Raw genomic sequence first — 26,827 nt, 5'->3', positions numbered from 1 at the left:
GTTTATATAGTGTGTATTCCTTCTCTCTCTCCTGTAAGAATCTGATGACCAGTTGTCATGTAGCCAAGCTGCCCCCCTACCCGGACTCACCCCTCTGCCTCCTTTACTCTCTCTCTCCCTCTCTCTTTCTCTCTCTCTCTCTTTCTCTCTCTGAGTGCGTTGCAATATGCGACCTTGCCTCCTCCACTTGCGCTTGTCTCCTCGTCCCGCCTCCTGGCCCCTCATCATGTCATCATATGTCATGTCATCATGACATATTACTTCCTGGTACGAGGAGAGACGCAAGTGAGGAGGCAAGGTCGCATATTGCAACGCACTCTCTCTCTCCCTCTCTCTTTCTCTCTCTCTCTCTTTCTCTCTCTCTCGCTCTCTCTCTCTCTCGCTCTCCCACCTTTTTCTTTCACTCTCTCCCTTTATGTATCAATATTTATTTAGTATTCTCTCTCTCCTTTCAGAATCTGACGTCCAGTCGTTGTGTACCAAAGCTGCCCCTGCTACCCTGACTACTCCTCCTCTCTCTCCCTCTCTCTCCTCCTCTCCCCCTCTCCTTTTGTATATCTATATTTATACATATTTATTCTCTCTCTCTCTCTCTCTCTCTCTGTCTCTCCCCTGTAGGAATCTGACGTCCAGTCGTCGCTTGGCCAACCTGCCCCCCTACCCCGACTTCTCCTCCTCCTCCTACATCGAGGACCAGGAAGTTGGGGGTGTGGTCAAGAACCTGCAGGCCGACGCCCCCTTCTCCTCATCATGTCCCACCCCTGCCACCTCCCTGCTGGCCAATGGCGTGTCAGCATTCGGACCGGGAGCCAATGGCATTGCGGGGACGGGGGTGGTGGTGGAGAAGAACCGTAACTCCATCAACTACGAGAGGCAACAGGCTCAGCAACAGCAACAGGCCCAGCAGCAGGCCGGCTCTCAACCGGGTCCGGGCCAGCTTCAGACAGGGTTCGGAATCGGATCCGGCCCTGGTGCTGGTCTGGGTCTCAGTAATGGCGCCGTTCCTGGCGCTGGCCTCGGTCTTGGTTCTGCTGGTGGTTCTGGCGTGTCGGGTCACGGTGCTGGTGGTGTTGGTGGGGGTGCACAACCACAGCAGCAGCAGCCGAGTCCCGATGGGGGGGGCAGCTCCACTGGCAGCCTGAGTCTCAGCCTGAGCCTGAGTCTGAGTGGGGGCTCCAGCGGCGCCACCTGCAGTACCACGGTGGCAACTACCCCCGGATCCATCTCAGCAGCCTCCTCCGCACTCATGGGGGGCTCCGACGCATCAGCAGCAGCAGCTATGGGGGGGCTGGGCTCGCTCTCGGCCGATGACGCAGGGCTTGGACCAGGGATGCTGGGTAGTGGAGTAAGTGGTGGTGGTGGGAGTGTTATGAACGGACCTGGAGCTGCGTTGTTGGGTGGCAGCTCCGGTTCTGGTGGCGGGTCATCGTCAACGGTTCCGGCGTGCCTGCAGCTGACCCAGGAGGACCTGGAGCCCAGCAAGCTGGACCCGCGCGAAGTGGACCGCAACCTGAAGGAGAGCTCTGACGAGAACCTGATGGAGCACTCGCTCAAGCAGTTCAGCAGCGGCAGTGGTGGTGCTGGCACCAACAACACCATCGACCCACTGGGCCCTAATGGCACCGGCGCCATTACCAGTCTGCGAGCCGGGTCGGGGTTGGGCTCTGGGTCGGGAGGCGACTCTGCTGCGGCGGCGTTGTCGGCGGCAGGGGGTGTTATTGTTAACGGTGTTGGTGGTTCTGACCCGATGGGCATGAGCTTGGGGCTGTTCCCACTCCCCAAACAACAGAACCTGCCCAAGAGACCCAGCAGCCTCCCTCTGGCCCCAAAACAACCCACCGCTAACACCACCTCCGCTTCTTCATCGTCCTCCTCCTCCTCCTCTCGTTCGCGTCTCCACAACCACAAGTCCAACCTGCGACAGCTGGAGGCAGTGGGCGGAGCCAAGATCAACTCCAACTCCAACTCCGCCCCTCTGGTCGCCACGGGCCACGAGGCCCAGCCGGTTGCTGTGAGCAACGGAGCAGTCGGCAATGGCGGGCGGTCTGCTGTGGTTGTCAACGGTTACGCCGGGGGAGGCAACAGCAACCCTGCGGGGCCCCGACAGGACGTAGATGGGCGGGGCTTATCAGAGCAAGATGGCCGCCTGCTAGCCAGCATTGCCAGCAGCCCTGACGAGCATGAGCCTCTTCTGCGCACAAATAGTAACAACAACAACAACAACAAGATGGCCGCCACGGCAGCACACTCGCACTCGCGCAGTCTCAGCAACACACACGCGGGCGCTAATAATAATGTGTGAGCATATGTGTGTGTGTGGGAGCGTATGTGTGTGTGTATGGTAATGGGTCTTGGCAGAATTCCTATTCAAAACTGAATGACTAGCCCCTCCCAACACGTCAGCTCCACCAATCCCCTTTCAGCCTGTAGGGGCGGGACTAGAACGCTCTGTGGAACACTGGGCTGACCAATCAGAGCTTGAGGGGGCTTGAGAAAGGAGTGGAGGAAAGAGGACACCAAGACTGGATATTTCTCAAAACTCTAGAGTGCGCACTTCCAAGTGTATCAGCCTAAAATTAATCACGCCCAGTGATTGGATATTCTTTGGTGAACTCTGCGGAGTATCCAATCACTGGGCGTGACTAATGAGGCTGATACACTTGGAAGTGCGCACCCTAGAGTTTTGAGAAATGCCCTCTGTGTGAGTGTGCTTGCGTGTGAGTCTGAGTGCGTGCGTGTGTAAGTGAGGATTATAACATGTGCGTGTTGCCTTCATGATGACGCCAGCTTCGGACAACCTGCTTCCCCATTAGCCAGGAGCCAATCACTCTGTCTGTCTGGGTCCATGGCTTCTCTCCCAAAATGCACTGGGGCGCTTCGACCTATGACCCTGTCATGGAGGTGCGTGGTCTTTGGCTTTTTGGATCCTCCGCTCTCCTCTCATGTTCTCTCCTCTTCTCGTCTCTTTTTATTTTATGCTGTGTGTGTGCTGCACCGTGCAGTATGGTTCGATTGCCTATATACAGTGCGTACTGTACATACATGAGTGAACCTGATCTACCTGCTCAGCTAGCTATGGATTTGGACCAGGCTACAGACAGCTCTCTACTATGTGAACTTGGATACTGACACACAGACACACACACACACACACACACACACACACACACACACACACACACACACACACACACACACACACACACACACACACACACACACACACACACACACACAAGAACACCAGAACGTTATGGCTGTTAAGGTCACAATCTAACATACCGGGCTTATAAACGTCTATGGAAACACACACGCGCACACACACGCGCACACACACGCGCACACAGACACAGGTGTTTGTGTGCATCATGGGCGGCATGTCCATGTAAATACTGTATGTGGTGGTGGTGGACTGTTACTGTGAGACAGAGCCCGCTGCCCGCTGTCTGGTCTGTCTAATTGTTTTAAACACATTCTAGAATCGCGGCGTCATTATGGCATCACAATGGCTTGTCTGAAAAGAACACATGTCATGTAATCAATCAATCGCTGGCTTTTGTACGATACTATTTTTCACAGGTGCAATAGGCGCATAGCTTTCAACGCTTCTCTTAGCATTTTCTTTTTGAGCTCTTATTTTTTATCACTTTAAACATCTGTGTAATTCTATTTGTTTCTTTCAAAATGTGTTTAAAATGTTATTTTTAATGTCTGTATTATTTTTATGTTATTTTAATATTTCTTAATGTTTAATGTTTTGATGTTTAAATGGTGCACTTATTGACCATAGCAATCAGTTGTTTTGTTTTTGACCATCAACAATAGTTCCCTGCCATGTCACACACACAAACTAATGTCCCCTCAAGCATACAGACTGGGCCAAAAAATCAAACCGGGCATTTTCAGCCACGACCGGTCCGCCAGGCATTGACAGAGACAATGAAACCTGTGTGATTTTAGCCATCTCTTACCAGCTATTCTGATCACCATGGCCAAAATGAACACCTACATCTGACTCGGAGAGGTGTGCTGTAATGGCATGAGGACTGATACCACTACATGGAGGGGAGGACAAGGCCAAAATTATCAACAGTCCACCGGACAAATACCCTGTATGTATGTATGCCCAAAGGCCAATCCAGCAATGTTAGTGTGTGCTCTCTCACTTTGAAGGCAGAGACTGAACATGAGAAAGAGACTGAACATGAGAGGGAGAGAAGAGAGTGTTCTCAGACACACACATCACACACATACGCACGCGCACGCACACACACACACACACACACACACACACACACACACACACACACACACACACACACACACACAGAGGAGACAATCTTTAATTTTACTCATCTCAAGTCCCCTGCCACTTATCGCCAAGCAACCCGCCTGTCTGTTGCTACAGTGACCGAAGCTATGATGCCACAGTGTGTGTGACATTCTATAGTTGGGTCACACTAAGCTAGTCGCTCAATCCATCTGTATTGGTTTCTTATGTTTATTTGTTGTGTTCCTAAAAAAAACAATCCTATTGCTATTGTTTATATTTCAAAGGCTGTACATCAAGACACCTTGTAAAAAATGTAATGCCACTTTGTTACCTTTGTTTATCTCTGCTGTATTTACTGTACGTACCTTTGTCTGTGTATGCATCCACTGTCAGTTCAACTTTGAGGCGCTAGAGGGCAGCAGAGGGCTTTCTGAGGTCAGCTGCTTTGAACAAAGATATGAACACTAGATGACGTGTTCATTACATTACATTACACTACACTTAGCTGACACTTTTATCATAACATTACACTACACTTAGCAAACTCTTTCATTACATTACATTACATTATACTTTGGTGGCACTTTCATCCAAAGCGGTTTACAGATACAGAGACAGGGTGTTGGATACAGTCCCTGAAGCAGTTTGGGGATAGGTGCTTTCGCTTAAGGGCACTACAGCCATGGAGGGAGGGAGGGAGGAAGGAAGGAAGTGGTTAACATGGGGATTGAACCTGCAACCAACTCTTAACTATTACACCGTGGCTGCCCCCATGCGTTGAGCTATATCGTGTGGTGGCCAGAGCCTGGGCGCTGCCGCTGGCATCTTGGTACAGCATTCCTATGTTTTTCACACTAGTATCAACGTTGAAGAGGCGCAGCCGTGGCCCAGTGATTAATGAGATGGGCTTTCGATCAGAGGATTGGAAGTCCGAATCCCACCCTGCCTATCATATTCCATGGCTGAGTTGCCCTTGAGCAAGGTAACCCCCACACTGCTCCAGGGACTGTAACCAATACCCCGTACTTAACAATAACTGTAAGTCACTTTGGGTAAAAGTGTTGGCTACATGTGTTGTAATGTTAAGATGTTATTTTGCCACCACCTACGGGATTTGGGTGGCCATAACCTCACCGCTTCGCTATCCAACCCCCCGTGCTCGCACTGTGCCCGTAGCCTCATGCGTCGCTGACACCTGGACTCCATGGAGGAAACAATTAAGATTCCCCGCTGTCTGTCAACCGAGACACAACAACTTTTGGGGGACTTTTCCCCCATTCAACACCCCGATGGCTTCTTTTGTCAATGACGTCTTGCCTCGTCTCGTCTCACAAGGCTACAAGCAAAAGGAGAAGACGCAAGGTTAGATAATGAGTTGAACCCATAGACTTTAATACTACATCAGTGGGCTCCATCATGATGGTGCGTGCTGCAGCAGTCTTCGCATGCGCACTGCGAAATTACAATGCATTCCAGTTAGGAATTTCAAAACCAGAATGCATTGTAATGGCGAAGTGTGCATGCGTGCTGCGCAGACCGCGGCAGCAGGTGGCATCGCGAACGCACCCATTAATACATAGACTGAAACACAGTTAAGGCCAGAGTTGAATGACTCTGAATTGCTATCTGCAAACACCAATCAAAGCTTTTGTTCACGGCATATCGCGTCCAACCAGCATCTCTGTTTCTCTAATCACATGGCAGATTTGAAAGTGGAACGCAGATGTATTCAAAATGGAATGAGAGTCATGGACGTGAGAAACTGTGTTCGTTAAGCTCTATTGCGAAAGACAGAAATGACTGTCAGGGTCTGACAGAAGTTGACTGTTTGTCTGTATTTTTTATTATTGTTGTGGAATTAATGAATCAAAATGTTCCCAGAGCTACTGTACATGATGAATCCATAGAAACTCAACCAACACACACAACACAACACAACACAACACAACACAACACAACACAACACAACACAACACAACACAACACACACACACATCCTGATGCTGCTCAGCCTATGTCACTACTTCAATCATTAAAGATTATTTACTCATGAACTGACCCATGATATGGCTTTTGTTTCTCTGTGGAAGATACAGTATATTAATAATATCATTTGATATTCGAGGAACCATTTGATAATGTTTCAATTGACTTTCATATGACTCTGTACTGGGCTCACACTAACACCGTCTCAAAGTAGTAATAATAATAATAATATAATGACTGTATTTGTATAGCACAAGATGTCAAGGACACATGTGGCTCACCAGAGGCTTTACTAGTGGTGCATATGCAATGACTGAAAACCCAACACATCTGCCGTTACGTCTCAACTGCACGTTTGTATTATGTTGGCAGGAGGTTATTACATTGGTGTGTGTTACAGGCCCATTAAAATAAAGCATCACAAATAAGCCAAAGCTGGCAGATGCTGGAACCAGCTTTCTAATGGAATTAATATTGCCCCAATTATAGCATGTTAAAAAACAGCTTTATTCTGAGAAACACTGCTTTTGCTCGCAGCTTCTGAGAAACTGTGAGTGGAGGAAATGCTGACAGAATTTGTCTTAAAAGCTTATCTTATAAGACCCGTTCACAATGTTTAAAAACATGTTGCCAAAGAAACTGAAAAAACTGTAGCCCCATAGCCTCATACTGACAGGAACAGTTTTTTAAGGACTTGGACTTATCTTGGACTCCTTATCAATGGGACTCGGACTTGTTTTGGACTTGGACACTGGTCTTGCCAAATTAAGCTTTTGGACTCGACCTTCAAACATCCTTTTCATTGTTTAACACTGACCGACATGTTACTTGGACTCAAATCTTTTTGGAATCAGCCTTGTCTCAGACTCAAACCTCTTTGGACTCAGACTTGACTTGTCTGGTCTTAGACTTGTCTTGGACTCTACAAAGGTGGACTTGACTACAGCCCTGCTTGGCACCCATTATGCTGCCAAAAAGCTTTCTGTTGAAATTATAACTGCCCCAGGCCCTGCTGTGGCCAAACGGTAGGGCACTCGTCTACCACGCAGCTGACCCAGGTTCGATTCCCGGGACGGGACTGACAGATTATAATGATGCGTGTCAGAAAAACTTTTTGTATGGGTTAAGAAAGGACTGACATACAAAATGAAGTTTCTAAATGAACTGTGTTACCACTGGTACATTTAAACAAACAGATTAAAAGGTTCACATTTCTTTTGTTTATGTTTGTGTGCCTTTTGTGCCTTTGGTATCAGATAGGACAGTATAGAGAAAACAGGAAATGGTTTGGAGAGAGCGATGGGAAAGGCTGGGGACATGACCCAGGTTGCATTCGAACCTGTGTGGCCCAGGGCAATATTGCCCATATATGGTAGGGTGCACAGTGGACCACAATTCCCCCAAAATGTCACCATTTCTACTGTAATGAGCCAGCCTGGTGTGGCCAAGATGCGCAGAGGAATGAAGAGAGAGACCTGGAGAGATGCACAGTAACAAAATACCAATGTTCAGAGCTTCAGAGTTAATTTATACTAAATATTGTTTAAAGAGTAACTCAATCTGAATTATTTTTTCTTATAAAATGACGAGAAAGCTATCTACTGCTGATCCAAGTTCTTCTGATTCAAGTGTGGTAGTGATAAATTAACGAAGTGTAGTAGCGTTTCCCAAAATTGTTGCTCAAAAACTTGCCTTGCGTAGCATCATCACCTTTATTGGCTGTTACCAAAAAGGCAAGGACCAAGTCATATTGCATTGCTAATTTAATTGCATAGTCGTACTATAGTAAAAACTTTTCAGTGACTACTGCAGTGTAAGAATGGTGCACATTTTGGGGCACCCTCAAAACTGTGTGTGTGTGTGTGTGTGTGTGTGTGTGTGTGTGTGTGTGTGTGTGTGTGTGTGTGTGTGTGTGTGTGTGTGTGTGTGTGTGTGTGTGTGTGTGTCAGTCATGAGGTTAAATATAGACACGCTCCTATCATAAACTCCTACTGTACTTTGACCTGATCTACAATAACTTTTTACATTACATGACATTATATCACATTACATTGAGATGCTTTTGACCATGAAGACATTCAAGCAAGTACAAACTTTAAGAGAAAAGCTTTGGACCATTTACTTTGAGGGATTTCTTAAACTGCCCAATCAGCTTCTGCTTCTCTGAGTCCCTCCCCCTCCCTCTGCTTCCTTGAGAATGAGGAAGTGAAGGCTGAGGCAGATGACAGTTCTTTTCCCTGTAACACTTAAACAAATAGGCTACTGAGGTATGTGTCGTTTGTTATTTTACTTGTTTAGCTGATCTCACAATGAACCTGAGTTTTGAAAGGAGATGTCTAAAACTCAGTTTATGTGCAAACGAGATATCCTGTATTTGTTAATTGTGTTTCAGTGTGTTGACATTGAGAGTTTATCTGTTGTCTTTAGGTAAACAGAACAATTTTAGGAATCTGCGTGTTGACTTGTGTCATGCTGTTATCTGGTGGTGTTTTTATATATACTGTGAGACAGCTGTTTCCACATCACAGTACAACTGTATGAAGACAGAAAGACACACACACACACACACACACACACACACACACACACACACACACACACACACACACACACACACACACACACACACACACACACACACACTCACACACACACACACACACACACACACACACACACACACACACACACACACACACACACACACACACACACACACACACACACACACACACACACACAAAGGGATGTCTTGGAATGACTTGAATATGAATTAATCTGATGATGACTATGTCTTTTTTAATTTCATGAAAGGGACAATGGCATCGAAGTTAGCAGAATACCGCAAGGTGAGAAATGTTATATTGTGAATCCAGTATAAAACTGTTATAGACATTATCAAACTGCCAAACTACAGCCTCTTCAGAAGAAACTGAAGACATTAAAGAAGTTAAACTCTGTGGTATTTTAACTTTACACCTCCCCTTGAATTAAATAATTGACTATTTTTCTCCTGTTCTTCAAGACATCCTGAGTCTGGTGATGTTACTTCTAGTTCCAAGCTAACAATAATCACTGAATCTTATGGGGCCAACTAGCAATTCAATTGTATGCTAGTGTATGCTAGCCTGGCCGCGCCAAAAACCCCGGGAGCAAATTCATTTTGCGGCCACTAGGGGCGTCTAGATTTCTAGGCTAAGTGTATGCTAGTTTGGAGGTTAAATTTGAGTTGCCAGATTCAGTGAAGGGCTGGAAGAAATGTCAAACTAAATTATTGAAAGGAGGTGGAAACTGAGCTTATTACCTGAAATGTTGATCACTTTAACTGTTCACTGACTCATTATATTTTGGTCTTCCTGTATTTGGGTTTGTAGACTCAGGTCCTTAGATCAGAAAAGCAGATCAAGGAGGAGTTTGAGAAGCTTCACCGGTTTCTACGAGAGGAGGAGGCAGCCAGGATAGCTGCACTGAGAGAGGAAGAGATGTGTTCCGGAGCTCTGATCAATGAGGCGAAGCATGTGGGCAACCTGAAGTTCAGAGTCTGGGAGAAGATGCAGGGGATTGTCCAATACAGTGAGTAGGTTGCTGTTACACAAACACACACACACACACACACACACACACACACACACACACACACACACACACACACACACACACACACACACACACACACACACACACACACACACACAAACATCTTCTGAACTTAAAGGAGAATTTTCAACAATCTCTGTACTAGCCAATGTTATAATTATGCACTGGGTCCAAGGTTAAGGACTCATACACCATGGCCAATCCACTCAAAAACATTCTGAGCGGTGCATGAGCCATCTCATTGCTGCCCGTATTAAATATTCTTGGAATTTTACTTTCTCCTTTTTGACATGGAAAAAGGAAAACATTTTTTTTTCTTTTAACATGGAGTGGTGGTTAGGAAAAGAAAATTGAAAATGAAACTGCGACTAATAGGGAGGCAGAATGGCTAGTGATTCAGGAACACCAGAGTGGCCAATGAGCCAAAAGGTTAAAGGTCAAGTCCTGGGCCCTGATTTATCAAGTGTTATAGGCACAGATCTGTGCGTAAAGTGTGTGTGCGATCATTCCTGAGCAAAGTATGGAATTATGAACATGAATTTGAACGTAAAAATGTGCCTAAATCTACAAACACCTCAGACCATGCATGAGAGTGGAAGAAACATGAAATTGCAAATAATATTGACCGTACACAGTTTGCTTTGAATTGCAGTGGAGTATGACAGTGGGCTATTTGACAGTGTTTATGTCCACATGTGTCTCCCTCTTTCACCTATTTTGATATACTGTGCACCTCCTATCGGAAGTGCCTTTCAAAGCCAACTGTTTACTGCACGGTCAATATTATCTGCAATTTCATGTTTCTCCCACTCGCACGCATGGTCTGAGGTGTGTGTAGATTTAGGCACATTTACACTTTACGCACAGATCTGTGCCTAACAACGCTTGATAAGTTATGGCCCTGGCCTTTTATCTTTTAGACACTCCCTCTGTTATGTACATCCCCAACACATTACATTACATTACTTCTAGCTGACACTTTCATCAGGTTATTGGTTACAGTCCCTGGAGCAGTGTGGGGGGTTAGGTGCCTTGCTCAAGGGTTTGGAGGACAGAGGTCAGTTGGGATTTGAACCTACAATGCTCAGATTGGAAGACCAACTCCCAAACCACTATGCCACTGTTGCCAACACACACCAATCAGTGTTCATCCCCAACACACACCAAATAGTCTTCAGTTCATGTGTGTGTTCTTCCTCTCTGCAGCTCCTGTCACTCTGGATCCCAACACTGCAGCTGTTAATCTCATCCTGTCTGAGGATCTGACCAGTGTGAGAGGTGGTGATGAGAGACAGCAGCTTCCTGAAAATCCAGATAGATTTGATGGAATTGCACGTGTCCTGGGCTCTCAGGGCTTTAGCTCGGGGAAGCACTGCTGGGATGTGGAGGTTGGGGAGAGTAATGACTGGACTGTGGGTGTGATGATCGAGTCTCTCCAGAGGAAGGGAAACTGGCCGTCTGTGAGTGGACGGTGGTGTGTGTATTATAGGGATGGTCGGTATAAAGCACATGCCCCACCACAGTCCTCCACTCTCCTCACCGTGGAGCAGAGACCCCAGAGGATCAGAGTGCAGCTGGACTGGGACAGAGGAATGCTGTCCTTCACTAACCCTGATAATAACACACACATACACACCTTTACACACACCTTCACTGAGAGAGTGTTTCCATACTTCCGCACCATTCCAGTCTTGAAGATCTCACCAATGAAAGTGAAAGTGACAATTGAGCCCTATGAGTCAATCTGGTGTTAAATGGTGTTAAAATCAAAGGTCTAATTTGTCTCCAGTTTTTCATCAAGTCCAACGGTATTGGAAAGTAACATTTCTATAGTTTTTCATGACCTTACATTTCTTTTTAATTGCTGTGGTTAATATTTAATTTTGAATCTGAGTTTCAGATGTTTTTTTTCCTAGAGTGTTGTGCTCATGTCTGTAATGTTATGCTTGTACGTTTTTTGCTGGTGGCTGATGCTTAATACATTTCCAATGATTGACATTAATGGTTTCTTTTTGTCAGAGGTTACATAGACCAATGACTTATTACTGGTTGCATTACCTTTCCTGTTGACATGTGATTTATTCACCTGCCATGGGAAAGATACTTTCCACTTTAAAAGGCAAAATTACAAGGGTATTCTGTTCAATACTGACATAAAACACAACGCAGCGAAAGTTTATCCTGATGATGTTGTTAGTGTCATATCTGAAGCTGCCAATCATACTGTACATCTATCAATTTTGAAATTCATATTTGGTAGCGTTTTACATTATCGTTTTACCCTAACATTCACAAGTTTTTGAGGGAAATAAACCCATATGACCCTGTAAGCCAGAGTCATATGATATCAGGGATGGTCAAAGATACAGTTAAATGTATTTTAAATACAAAATACCCAGCAATTTTTTTTACAAATAAGATACAAAATACATAACTGTAACAGTATCTAATATCGAAATACAATATTTTGTATTTTCAACACACAAAATACACAACAAAATACAACAAAAACCATTGTGTACAAAAACTACCAATTTGACTTACACAATGAAATTAATTGAACAATTAAATTCTGAGAAATGAAATGATGATTAGAAAACAAACAAAAGCTCAAACAAGAAAAAAAGAGGCCCTGCTGTAGGCTAAGTGAGTATGTACTGTATGGCCTTTATCATCCCAGTGGGGAAATTCATGTGTTGCAGCGATATCATACATGCGTACAACTTGTGCAAAAATACTGACGATGACATACAAACACAAGACCAAAAAGTTGAATAATACTATATAAGGGAGATATACTGTAGGCTGTGTCATCATAACTAATTTTTCAAACAGCTTTGCATTCCAACGTTGGCGATGGGGCCGGTTTATGAGGCCTGCAAATGAGAACATCTCTCAAAAGGTCACCCTTCACTCTTGACTTAATTTGTCAATTATTATGTCAGTGCCATAAGAATAGCAATCATTTCTGTGACAAAGTAGAGATACAAGTGCTTTTTAAAAAAAGTGCACTATAGGATGGTGGCCAGAGTAGGTATTGCAACTATACTGCTCATTGAAACTGTGCTCCCTATAGCATGGAGGCCAGAGTAGGTATTGCAACTATACTGCTCATTGAAACTGCGCTCCCTATAGCATGGTGGCCAGAGTGGGTATTGTAGCTTTACTGGTTGGCTCTATGAGTGTATTCCAATATGCGACCTTGCTTCCTCCACTTGTGCTTGTGGCCTCGGCCCGCCTCCTGGCCCATCCTCCGTGGAGAAAACAATTAAGTTTCCCAGCTGTCAGCCTAGCCACAACAATTTTTAGGGGACTGTTTTTCATTCACCATCCCAATTGCAAAGGAGACAAAGACTTCAGAATTGAGCTTTTGTGAGATATTTAAATATAATGCTGTTGTCAGTGATGTCATCCCGGCATATTACTTCCTGGTATGAGGCCACAAGCAGAAGTGGAGGAGGCAAGGTTGCATATTGGAACACACTTTGGCTACAGCTAGTTTTAAAACAATATGCACAGGTAATATCTCAATTCTACACAAAAGGCCCTAAATGGCAAACTGAAAGCAAGTTTGAATGACATGGGGAAAACATTAACACGTCATTGAGGAATTAATTTCAATGATTAGCCACTCAACTTGAACCAAATTGAACTTCCTGTGCAGTCAAGGCTTAAGAAATTCAAGCATGTGCCTCCAATTCAGCTAGGGGCATTCATATAGACCCCTTCAGAGCTAGGAGTTGGCAAGGATGAAGAGGTGGGTCTTCAGCTGCTTCTTGAAGGAGTCGACGGAGCTGGCTGATCGGATCTCGATGGGGAGGGCGTTCCATCTCTTGGGCGCATAGCAGGCAAACGCGGCGTCGCCGATCTTCTTTTGCGGGGGGGGTCCTTAGCAGCTTGGCATCAGTGGACCTGAGAGCTCGAGCAGGGGCATAAAAAGAGAGCATGTCAGAGATATAACTAGGGGCAAGTCCATTTAATGTTTTAAATGCCCCATTTAAATAAAAGCATTCCTGCCAAAAAGAATTCTTTAAAAAAGATGAAACATATAGCACACACCTGCATACATCCAGGTAACCTGCTCTGTCAGTAGCATCCTAGCTGAGAGGAAGACACCTGTTTATCTCAACACTGGACTTCCTATCTATGGGAGGTTTGCCACACTAAGCCCCCCCTACAGTAACCAGCAGCGCCAATATATAGCCTACTGTGGGTCAGTGCTAACAAACAGCACCAGTTTACTGTGGGGGCCATCACACTACATGTTTATGGATATATGTCACACACACACACACACACACACACACACACACACACACACACACACACACACACACACACACACACACACACACACACACACACACACACACACACACTTACTTAACAAACTTATAGTCTCTCACTCACTGTAGTTGGCAACTGCTTGACAAACCATCACATGATAGACTGAAGAGCACAGCACTCTCTATAGCAGAGGGGGAAGAGCCATGAGGTTAAACAGGAATTTAAATTTAAGTCACGAGGTTAGCCATAAATGCACACAACTGCGGCAAAAACTCCTACTGCACCTTGACCTAATATGCTGAGACTTTATGAACCAAAAACTTCAAACCAATTACTTTGGAGGATTTATGAAACTGACCTATCAGCTTCTGCCTCTCTGAGTCCCTCCCTCTCCCTCTGCTTCCTTTGAGAATGAGGAAGTGAAGGCTGAGGCACAGACGACAGCTCTTTTCCCCATAACACCTGAACACAGGTATACTCAGGTATGTGATACTTTTGCAGAAATAGAAGTTGGTTTGCTCATGTTTAACTGCTTGCAGAATGGACTGGGAATGGTTACATGTTTACAGTTTAGGAGTTTAAACTTAAAGAGTTTTTCTGTCCACACAATTGAAAGTGAAAGTAAATGAGTTGTAACATTGATACTGAAGTGCTGATGTCATGTAAACAATAAAATTGTTCTGCAGAAGAGTTGGTTGAGCGCTACTAGTATCCCTCAAAACCAACTGGTGCTTGGAAGGGCTTCAATGTTCAAAAAAGGCTGAAGGAAAAAAATCCTTGGTCCAGGCACTTCAGTTGATTAATATGGTAAAAAAACAAACTTTATTTAAAGGGCAAATGCATTAAAAAAAACACCAACGCGTTTCGGCGCTGTGGCCTTCATCAGTGTTCTATTTGTAAATCCCCTTGGTCTCTGTAGCTTTTACATGAAGATTGTTATAATTTGTCAAAAACACAACTGCCAGTCCACTGTTGTGTAGCCTGATTATCATCGACGTTCAAATCTCTTCGAGACTTGATCTGACCAAGAGCGTAACAATTAACATTTCCCAAACGGCATGGTGGGCTCGCCTCCCTTTGTTTGTTCCCGTATTTTCGGGAACTCAGAAAGTACTTGTATTGCTCTTGACCTGACTAGCTGCAATGCTGAAAGTGTTACGTCACTAGGAGGCCACAGCCTGGCTACTGCTGAGGGAACTTGTATCATTGGTGAGATTTGCTGGTATCATACATACCACCATCTTGGCCTATTTGGGCTGCAAAATGTACAAAAAGATTTCAAGTAAATATGACCTATGTGCAGGGCTCTAAATTAACACACGCCAACCCGCCAAACACGGGTGAAAATTAATTTTGGCTAGTAGAAAAAAATACCTACCCGCCAATTTGGCCAGTAGCGCCCGAGTACAGTAAATTATGAACGGTAAACCGCTGCTATGACGAACGTGCGCACGTTAACTATGCAGAGCCCTTAAGGCGAGATTTCCTACATTACCCATGGACACTAGCGTCACGACGTAGCCTCCCACCGTGGGCTTTCCAGTGCAGCAAGCGGCAACTCCATGCTGTTGCGCGCGCCAGCATTGAAAACATTTCAGACGACCAGCCTTCTGTCAGCTACGCTCACACTATTCTGACAGGCAGCTCTCCTCCTATGCTCTCGTCGATTTCGCTACAACCTTTTTAACGTCACTACTGCTATTATTACTAGGCTGAACCTTGCTGTAACAGGCTGCCTTTTTGAAGCAGCGAGGCCCTGACCGTTTCAATAACATGACTAACGCAGATTATGCCTATGTTTTGTGCGAGTGATGAGAATGTGGCGGGGGTTAGAGCAAAGTTCTGTGTGTTGGTGAATGCTAGTAGTAATTGTAACCGTAATAATAGTGACGTTAAAAAAGGAGTGGTTGTGGAACGAAATAGCGACAAGGGCAGAGGAGGAGAGCTGACTGTCAGAGTAGTGTGAGCGTAGCTGTCAGTTCAGTTGTCTTCTGAAATGTTCCGAGTCCTGGCGCAACTAAGTTGGAAAGCCCACGCCATCGGAAAGAAAACAAATAACAAAAAAGCAACCAACGACGAACCTGTGGAAGTAACAAAGGAATCGAAGATTCCCGTGATATTAATTACTTTTAGTTAAACTAGGCTTCTTGTCATTTTGTTGCGCATGGTAGATAAGAGAAGAGCTCCTCCTCTCTCCTCTCCTTTTCCTCTCATCACTTCTCCTTCCTTGGAGTGTGCGTATGTGAGGTTTTGGAGAGTTTGGCTGTGTGCTTGGTTACTGTATGTTAAAGGTCTGTTATGTGAGTGGCTTGTGTGATGTGATTCAGCTGTTTTCAGAGGAATTGAACAAAAACTAATCAAATTGATTAGGCCTAAGTAATGAAAGTTAAAAATAAAGCAGAAGTTAAAAAATAATGAAAAAATATATAGCCTATAATAGGCCTATAGTATGCAGGCCTATATATAGTGTATATAGTGTAATTGTTGAACAAAATTACCATAATTAAAAAAAAATAACTAGCCTAACACATAGTTTATTTTGGCGAGATTGAAAAAAAATGGCTAGTTGAACTTCTGTTTGGCTGGTAAGAAAAAATGTCCACTAGCCAAATTGGCTGGTGGTGGAAAAAGTTAATTTAGAGCCCTGCCTGTGTGTACCCATCTGATGAATACTAGACAGCCCACCGACATAATCACACTCAGACCTATTTAGCAGTTCAGACCTAATATTAATGGGCTTGTTCACTCTGGTTAGAATTTGTGTGCTGGGATGGGAGTGACCTCTGCTCCGCGTCCATGTCACGTGGTGTCAAGTCATCGCGGGAAATTTAGGATACGTCTGTATCACCCTAGTTCTCTGAGGGAGATGAATAAGTCATCTCTCTGCCATAGAGGTGTCGAAATGAGTCATCCGAAAGAGAACCACTTTTCTGCATGAAGTTGCTTGTACCTTGCTGGGCTGCCATGGGACTGGCATTTTTTTTGTCTTGGGAGGTCACGTTGGAGATGTCTATCTTGTTTGCCAAGCATTCATCCCCACCTTTCTAAGACCAAGCAGATCTCATTGTGATCAGGCAAATTATGTGTGGTTGCCAACGCGGCTGATTATGTGTAATTTAACAATAAATTGACTATCCAACAGGTCTCCATCCCTGCACGCCCTGATGAAGACCCGGTTGAATTGTTGTATTTGCCATGAAATAATCTTGCATTAAATAAAGGGTTTTTGATTACCTATTCCCTGTCTCCATGGAAGAGTTTCCTGAAGCTGCCCCACTGAACTTTTTTTTGACTAAGAAACTAATATTAGTTTTAGTGGTGTGTTGATTTGGAACTAAATCATACATGTGCTATTATACTTAAAATATGCTATAAAAACGAGACAACTAAATAAAAACAATAAAAACAAATAAGATCATTCTGTCATTTAATCTTTCTCCCCCTCGTTGGCTTCCCGAATTGTTCATCATATGACTATGTATTTGGCTGTTTCATTTTGTAGGAGACGATGGCATCAAAATTTGAAGATGAACTAAGCTGCCCTGTGTGCTGTGACATCTACAAGGATCCGGTCATGTTGACCTGCTCTCACAGTGTGTGTAAGGCCTGTCTAGAGCAGTTCTGGGAGAAGAAGGGATCCAGAGAATGTCCCTACTGCAGGAGGAAATGCTCAAAAGAAATCTATCAGCCAAACATGGTGTTAAGGAACCTGTGTGAGGCATTCTTACAGGAGAGGAGTCAGAGAGCTTCAGCAGGGTCTGAGGTGCTGTGCAGTCTGCACAGTGAGAAACTCAAGCTCTTCTGTCTGGAGGATAAGCAGCCTGTGTGTGTAGTGTGCAGAGATTCAAAGAAACACATCAAGCACACCTTCCGTCCTGTAGATGAAGCAGCAGAAGAACGCAAGGTGAGAATCTAGTAGGCCTAATGCAGATGACTTCTTATAATATCATCCATTATCAAATTGTTAAATGAATATAGTCATATTGTTTTCTTATCTGCTATGTTTCATTCATTATATAGCTCTCTATCATGTTGACACTGTGGCCTAAAATAGTTCCCGTGCATTTCAGGAGGAGCTCAAGACCAAACTGCAGCCGTTACAGATGAAACTGAAGACATTTGAAGAAGTTAAACTCCTCTCTGACAAAACAGCAGCTCATATTAAGGTGAGACTTGGATCAGTATAATAAAGGAGGGAGATTCATGTTGTTTTAATGCTGTATTGTCTAATATGTTTATTTGAGGGGTTACAATCTGGAATTAGTCTTAGTTATGCCCAGTCTAGTTATTACCTGTTACCTGTGTGTGTGTGTGTGTGTGTGTGTGTGTGTGTGTGTGTGTGTGTGTGTGTGTGTGTGTGTGTGTGTGTGTGTGTGTGTGTGTGTGTGTGTGTGTGTGTGTGTGTGTGTGTGTGTGTGCGTACGTGCGTGCGTGTGTGTGTGTTTAGACTCAGCTCCTGCAGACCGAGAGGCAGATCAAGCATGAGTTTGAGAAGCTTCACCAGTTTCTCCGAGATGAAGAGGCAGCCAGGATAGCTGCACTGAGGGAGGAAGAGGAGCAGAAGAGTCAGATGATGAAGGAGAAGATTGAGAAGATGAGCAGAGAGATCTCATCTCTTTCAGACACAATCAGAGCCATAGAGGAAGAGATGGAAGCTGATGATGTCACATTTTTACAGGTAGGATATTCCATCTTTAAACAATGAGATGACACAATGTCTACATCTGCTTTTTGATATGTTACATCATACTGTATGGTATGTTTTCACTTATTCTGATAGGAAAAAAGAAGATTGTGAATGGAGAAGATAACATTCAAATTCATAGAGTATGTAAATACTTTACTGACATGTTTATATTATGTTATGTTATGTTATGTTATGTTATGTTATGTTATGTTATGTTATGTTATGTTATGTTATGTTATGTTATGTTATGTTATGTTATGTTATGTTATGTTACTGATGTGTTTATTTTGTAAACATGATTATCAGGACTACCAACTGTACCATCATACCATGCTAACCCATTAGTCATCATCAATAATAATGATGTACAGTTGTGCTCATATGTTTACATACCCCAGCAGAATAAACGCTTTCTTCGCGATTTCTCACAAAATATGAAGGATTACACAAAACCTTTTTTTTCACTCATTGCTAGTGACTGGCTTAAGATATTTATTAGCAATATTCTGTGTTTACTCTTTCAAAAGCATGATCACAACCCAAACTACATAAATGACCCTGTTCAAAAGTTTACATACCCTAGTTTCTGATGCTGAATATGGCCCTGTTTAACATCAGGGACCGCTCTAAATTGTTTGTGGTAGTTGTGGATAAGGCTCTTAATGTTCTCAGATGACAAAACAGCACATTCTTCCTGGCAGAATGGTTGTTTCCTATAATATCTTTGGGTGTCTTGCTGGAACCTCACATTTGAGGTTTCCCCTGAGTGGCTCAATGATGTTGAGATCAGGAGAGTGAGATGGTCGCTCAAAAACCTTCATTTTATTCTTTCTGAAGCTAATGACGGGTTGATTTGGCTTTCTGTGTCGAAATATTGTCATGTTGGCACCGTTGGAATTTCAATTCAGAAATGCAATATGAGGAGTTTGGTTGGAATCAAGCCAATGGGCAAGGGAATCATTGCATTGCAATGATCATTGCAAGGGAAATTGTTCAGGAGGCAAACCAAAAAATAACTTCAGGTGAAATATAGGACAACATGAAAAAATGTTTTAAACTGTACAGGAAAGAGGCACTTGAGGAAAGATGGGCTGTTGGGGGTTGCCAGGAGAAAGCCATTACCAAAAAAATGCAAACATGTTATTTTGCATATGATACACCAAATAGCACAGTGAGAAGCATCAAAATGCCTGTGACAAAGTCATTTGGAAAAATGAGATCAATATGGAACTATTAACAGTACCATTTGGAGAACAGTCAATGGAGCCTATGATGAAAGTTACACCATACCCTTCTGTGAAACATGGTCATGGACCACTGATTTCATGGGGACATTTGAGTTACAAATGCATTATACTTTTGATCCATACTCGCAGAATGATGAATACATTGCCCTGTGAAAAATACTGGAGGAAACTTGACACACATCAGCCTTGAAACTGCACATGGTCCATTGTTTGGACATGCCAACATGACAATATTTCAACTCAGAAAGCCAAATCAACCCGTCACTAGCTTCAGAAAGAATAAAATGAAGGTTTTGAGCAACCGTCTCACTCTCCTGATCTCAACATCATTGAGCCATTCAGGGGAAACCTCAAATGTGAGGTTCCAGCAAGACACCCAAAGATATTATAGGAAACAACCATTCTGCCAGGAAGAATGTGCTGTTTTGTCATCTGAGAACATTAAGAGCCTTATCCACAACTACCACAAACAATTTAGAGCGGTCCCTGATGTTAAACAGAGCCATATTCAGCATTAGAAACTAGGGTATGTAAACTTTTGAACAGGGTCATTTGGGTAGTTTGGGTTGTGATCATGCTTTTGAAAGAGTAAACACAGAATATTGCTAATAAATATATTAAGCTAGTCACTAGCAATGAGTGAAAAAAAAGGTTTTGTGTAATCCTTCATATTTTGTGAGAAATCGCGAAGAAAGCGTTTATTCTGCTGGGGTATGTAAACATATGAGCACAACTGTATAGGTAATGTTACAATAATGAAATTATTGTTGTGTGTGTGTGTGTGTGTGTGTGTGTGTGTGTGTGTGTGTGTGTGTGTGTGTGTGTGTGTGTGTGTGTGTGTGTGTGTGTGTGTGTGTGTGTGTGTGTGTGTGTGTGTGTGTGTGTGTGTGTGTGTGTCTCTGTGTCTGTGTGTGTGTGGTTACAGTGGATACCATGTTTGGGATGTTTTTATACAATAAATAACAAATGTAAGTATTTGTAACATTAACAACAAATATGTATCAATTTATTTCCAGAACTACAGGAGCACAGTGGCCAGGTGAGTGATGTGCCTCCTGTCTTTCTCTTGTATGTGGTTCTGAACCCAAACCCACAGCAGCACTGACTCCTGAATGTTATTCCAGAGCCCAGTGCACACTGCAGGATCCAGAGAAGCTTTCAGGAGCTCTGATCAATGTGGCAAAGCACCTGGGCAACCTGAAGTTCAGAGTCTGGGAGAAGATGCAGGAGATTGTTCAATACAGTGAGTACACACACACACACACACACACACACACACACACACACACACACACACACACACACACACACACACACACACACACACACACACACACACACACACACACACACACTGATGGGAGACCGTGGGTGGGAGACGTGACGCCTTATTTTTTCGTAACATTGGTTAAAAACCTACAAAACTGTTATTTTTCCTTTAAAAAACAAATGTCAATGAAAGAAGATGTGGTACATTATGTTTCATATTAGTCTTAGATGAGAAGAAACATTTTTGTTAAGATTTATTTAAAGGTTTATATGTCAAATATCCTGCGGTGTGACTGTAACATTAATGAAACCTGGAATATAATATATATATAAATTAACCAACAACAGTTTGAATAATGTATGAAGCATTTGGCATGATTGCATAAATATTAACTTTATATTAAGATATGTGAATGTGAAAAAAACTCAAGACAGTAATATTAAATACAAGTTCAATTTCGTAACACAAATTGCGTCCTGTGGGGTGACATGTATGTCAATGTTTGTGAATGGGCAGCTGCAAGGCCAACTACAAGGGTCTTAAAGACTGGCTCCTAACCAGTCAGTACCTCAGTTATTGGAGAGTGCTGTGGAAGTTTAAGGTGACTCTTAACCTCTTAATATGTCTTCATATTGCAATCTTTCAGTCACGCAATGCTTAGGTCCATTTTATGGTGTCCTGTGGTGTGACTGCTCATATATAAGTAAGTAAGTATGCCTTTAATAATCCCGCCATGGGGAAATTTGTTTGTTGCAGCAGTAACATACAGATAGTGCAGAGACAGTAGACAGTGTACATACAACAACACAGGATAAATACTTAAAAAGATGTTAGGGGAAAATATAAATGTCTCTGTTAAAAACCACAACAACAAGTACATTAGTAAAAATGAAAGTGCATTGTAAAAAGTGCATTAGCAGCTTCATAAAATGGAGGAGAGGGTGCTAGGACAATAATAAATAAGTAAGTTAAAAAGTTAAAAAGTTAAAAAGTTAAAAAGACCATCACTACTACCACCACCATCATCATCATCATCATCATCATCATCATCATCACCATCACCATCAACATCATCATCATCATCATCATCCCCAAGGCTACCGCAGGGACTTAGTGTTATTATATAGTCTGACTGCAGAGGGAAGAAAGGCCCTGCGGTACCTCTCTGTTCTGCAGTTTGGGTGGAGGAGTCTACTGCTCAGTGGGCTCAGCAGGGCTGCCACTGTTCCATGCAGGGGGTGGATGGTGTTAGCCAGGATTGCTGACAATTTCGTTTTTTTATGAATGAAAACACATATTAAGATTAAACACAATATCATTATCAAGTTAGCATGAGCTCAGATGTCAGTCATGTATACAAAAGGATTAAAATGGCCATAATGCAGTGAATTCTCTGTGGTGTTACTCCATTTTCCTGCGGTGTGACATGCCTATGCAATGTGTTGATGTAGGACGCATTTTCCCAAAAATGGCAAAAATAAGGTGAAATTCCACAGACCACTAAGTTCTTTATTTTTTTCTATTTTTTTTTTCTATTTTTATCCATCATTTTTTTCAGGAATTTGAAAAACTTTTTTTTTGGCGTTACGCCCTTAAACGTCAACCACCCACATAATATTTACTTTGTAATTACCCCTTTTTTACCCATTAGATATCATGTAACTTCTCTCTGTTACCTGTTGGTACCCAGAAAGTACTAGTTTAATGTACCACAAAAGAAAGTGTTACCCACATTTCTATCTTTGCCGGGACCTCACACTGACTCCCATACATATAGGTATCTGCATAACTAAAACCTGCTCCAGCCCAGTTTGGTGATGGTGGTTACCAAAAGATCCAATGTTAGTTCAGTATTGCTCCATTAATGCAAAGGTACGATAATGGCAGATACAATCTTATTAGAGCATTCTAGCCAATAAAATAAAGACATTACTGTCCTGGTTCTCACAAAATCTTCCTGCAGTGTTAAAAGGTCTTACAGGAGACAATCAACTCCAGTCTTCTTGTCTATCATTAAACACACACACACACACACGCGCGCGCGCACACACACACACACACACACACACACACACACACGCGCGCGCGCACACACACACACACACACACACAGGCAACACCCTACTCACCACTTCAGTTTTCGGTTCATGTGTGTTACCATCATTCACGTCCCTGACAAACGCACCTCTGTGTTCAGCTCATGTGCATTTACATCCCTAACACATCACCAGTGTTCAGCTCATGTGCATTTACATCCCTAACACATCACCAGTGTTCAGCTCATGTGTGTTCCTCCTCTCTGCAGCTCCTGTCACTCTGGATCCCAACACTGCACACCCACAACTCATCCTGTCTGAGGATCTGACCAGTGTGAGACGTGATAAGAGACAGCAGCTTCCTAATAATCCAGAGAGATTTGATAAATTGGCCAGTGTGATGGGCTCTGAGGGCTTTATCTCAGGAAAACACTGCTGGGATGTGGAGGTTGTGGAGAATAATGACTGGAATGTGGGTGTGATGACAGAGTCTCTCCAGAGGAAGGGAGACTACACCTCCATGAGTGGGCGATGGTATGTGTGGTATAAAGATGGTAAATATGGAGTACGTGCCTCACCACAGCCCTCTACTCTCCTCACAGTGAAGCAGAAACTCCAGAGGATCAGAGTGCAGCTGGACTGGGACAGGGGAGAGCTGATATTCTCTGACCATGATAGTAACACACACATACACACCTTCACACACACCTTCACTGAGAGAGTATTTCCATACTTCACTACTGTACCTGCTTTGAAGATCTTACCAATGAAGGCTAAAATAACAATGTAACATCAAAAAATAACAGTGTGCGTGAGTGTGTGTGTGCACATGCACTACAACTCTAGGGTGCATCGCAACTCCACTTATGATGTGCTGATGTAAGACTTGTGCTGATATTGCCAAACTGTAACATTTTATACATATTACATATCAATCCCTGAATCATGTTATGCACCTTTATAATTGCCATGGTGCCATAATTGATGTATGCATGATGTATGATGGACCTGTGCTGGTACTGCCTAACTGAATCACATTATTCACCATTATAATTATCCATGATTCCATAATGGTCAGGGCCACTGATCCAGAGTCAGACGTTAGTGAGGTCTTGGAGGACAAATGGGGAATTTTCAACAATATCAAATTTGTGTTTAATTTGATGCCTTTTGAGTTTGTGCCACAGATGATACAGTATGTCATTCCTAATGACAAATGTAGTGTTTAATTTCTCATTACATGATTGTCTTTACTGTCGAATCGCACATTTTTTTCCTCACATCATTACTTAAAGACATTTATCTCTAGTTTCAAATTACAAACATGTGTCTTTAATGTGCCTAAAGTTCTTTTCAGCATAATAATTAATTGTTAGTTTGACTCTGAATATCAGATGCGTTCTGTTGCCACAAATGCCATGTCATGCTCATCTGTATTCATGGGAGTTGTGTGACACTGAATACATTTCCTTTTATTCAAAGTGTCTCATCATTGTGTCTTTCTTAACACTGGCATATCTATTTTTTTTTTTTTAATCTCCTTTCTATGGGGGGTCACAGACATGTGATGCCATAGTGATTAGTTGTTGGGCAACCGTTACTTTAATCAGATATTTACTTCAGGTTGAACCTGTTTTTATTACTTTATTGTATTATTTATATTGTTATTATTTTTAATGCCTTTATGTAGACAGGGCTGCGGGGGAGTGTAACAGGATACAATTTTACTTTGCTGTCAAATCTAACCTTCTTGTACCAGGGTCGTAATGTAGACCAGTAGTAGTCGTACTAGTAGTGGTAGTAGTGGAGTAGTACTATGTAATAGTAGTAGTAGTAGTAGAGTTGTGTGTGTGTGTATCAGTGACGTTTCAGCAGTAGCACATGTCAGGGCGGTGCAACGACAACCAGTACCACTGCTGTATGGATTTTTTTTTTTTAGTGGACGATCTAAGAAGCATGTTCATTGCAACATATCAACCATCAATTACTAATGAATTCATGGGCATTAAATGCCTTTACTCCACCTGACGTCTCAGCTGAACAAAATGTCTTTCACCTGTGTGTGTGTGTGTGTGTGTGTGTGTGTGTGTGTGTGTGTGTGTGTGTGTGTGTGTGTGTGTGTGTGTGTGTGTGTGTGTGTGTGTGTGTGTGTGTGTGTGTGTGTGTGTGTGCGCGCGTGTTTTCAAACACTGCAGCTCCTGTGGGAGCGTCTACAACACCCATTGTGTTGCTCTCCACAGACATGAAGGAAGCAGCAGTGACACCTGCTGACAGGGTGGGGTGACTACAGTTTAAAATGTACCCGTCTACTCAAATAAATCAAACCATGTATGAATTATCAACAGCTCTGAAAATCTACTGTTATGATATAATAATAATAATAATAATAATAATAATAATAATAATAATAATAATAATTGTATTTGTATAGCACTGTATCATACAAGGCATGCAACTCAAAGTGCTTAACAAATGGGAAAAAAACATCATTGTTAGAGATGGATTTAAAAGGAGAGGTAGCGAGGAGAGGCAGAAATAGCAGGAAGGCAGAGGAAGAAGAGATAGATAGAGATTGTAGAGTAATAAGGTCAATGAAGGTTAGGACCAGGATTCTTAGAGGCATAAGGTCCATAGTGGCTGGGTCTAGCATAAGTCATAGATAGTCACACTGAATTTGGGCGCTCAGATGCGGCCCCTGGTGGCATCAGGGGTGAGTAAAAACTCCCTTTAGCTTGATTCATAGTTTGTAGGGGGAAAAAGCTCAATGAGGTCTGAGAAAAAAACCCTATAGCCAGGAAGAAACCTCAGACAGAGACCAGCGGCCACCTGGGGGAGCCCCCTGCTAGGGCTGGTTGTGAACAGTAAGGACGCTGCGGCAGCTGGGACACTGTGACGCCTTGGCAGCTAGGAGTGGGCAAGGATGAAAAGGTAGGTCTTCAGCTGCTTCTTGAAGGAGTCGACGGAGCTGGCTGATGCAGGGGGGGGGGGGGGGGGTCCTTAGCAGCTTGGCATCAGTGGACCTGAGAGCTCGAGCAGGGGCATAAAAAGAGAGCATGTCAGATGTAACAAGGGGCAAGTCCATTTAATGCTTTAAATACTGTCAGCAGAATTTTAAAGTCAATTCTGTATGAGACAGGCAACCAGTGCAGGTCTGCCAAGACAGGAGTGATGTGCTCTCTCCTTCTGGTTCTTGTTAGGATTCTTGCCGCAGAATTTTGAGTGAGTTGCAATTTGTCAATTAACTTTTTTGGCAGGCAGAGAAGAAAGCATTATAGTCTAGCCTACTGGTTATTGCTATGTGTTGGATTAAGCAGGTGATCAATAGTGGAAAAAATAACTTAAGCATTATGCTGGTTGTCTGTTATGATTTTGGAGAAATATGCTTTCCTTTCTGAGCGTACCGATATGAATGGAGTGGCACTGGCACCTGCTGCTATTTTAGTG

The 26,827-nt window shown here is 43.2% G+C and overlaps 3 protein-coding genes across 4 annotated transcripts in view; all 3 read left to right on the top strand.

The window, feature by feature from the left end:
- LOC134461151 (bone morphogenetic protein receptor type-2-like) overlaps positions 1–3,301 on the top strand; it is a 51,630-nt gene extending 48,329 nt beyond the window's left edge. The window contains exon 12 of the mRNA XM_063213913.1: positions 619–3,301. Within this exon, the coding sequence (XP_063069983.1) occupies positions 619–2,302 (1,684 nt within the window). The 3' untranslated portion in view covers positions 2,303–3,301. The remainder of the gene's footprint in view (positions 1–618) is intronic.
- Positions 3,302–8,477: 5,176 nt separating this feature from the next.
- LOC134461153 (nuclear factor 7, ovary-like) lies at positions 8,478–11,717 on the top strand. 2 transcript variants are annotated; one of them, XM_063213916.1, is made up of 4 exons: positions 8,478–8,526; positions 9,074–9,108; positions 9,634–9,832; positions 11,063–11,717. In XM_063213916.1, exons 2-4 carry the CDS (start codon positions 9,079–9,081, stop codon positions 11,608–11,610), a joined length of 777 nt encoding a protein of 258 aa, XP_063069986.1. In that variant the 5' UTR covers positions 8,478–8,526; positions 9,074–9,078; the 3' UTR covers positions 11,611–11,717. The 2 variants fall into 2 exon arrangements, with proteins under 2 accessions (XP_063069986.1, XP_063069985.1); XM_063213915.1 differs by lacking the exon at positions 8,478–8,526 and having other exon boundaries at positions 9,051–9,108.
- Positions 11,718–17,651: 5,934 nt separating this feature from the next.
- On the top strand, positions 17,652–24,859 carry LOC134461150 (zinc-binding protein A33-like). The gene is made up of 5 exons (XM_063213911.1): positions 17,652–18,047; positions 18,214–18,309; positions 18,591–18,826; positions 21,184–21,320; positions 23,653–24,859. Exons 1-5 carry the CDS (start codon positions 17,652–17,654, stop codon positions 24,171–24,173), a joined length of 1,386 nt encoding a protein of 461 aa, XP_063069981.1. The 3' UTR covers positions 24,174–24,859.
- The last annotated feature ends 1,968 nt before the right edge of the window (positions 24,860–26,827 follow it).

This window comes from Engraulis encrasicolus, chromosome 13 (assembly GCF_034702125.1).
Source record: "Engraulis encrasicolus isolate BLACKSEA-1 chromosome 13, IST_EnEncr_1.0, whole genome shotgun sequence".
Lineage (NCBI taxonomy): Eukaryota > Metazoa > Chordata > Actinopteri > Clupeiformes > Engraulidae > Engraulis > Engraulis encrasicolus.
This window is presented reverse-complemented; position numbering and strand designations above follow the sequence as displayed.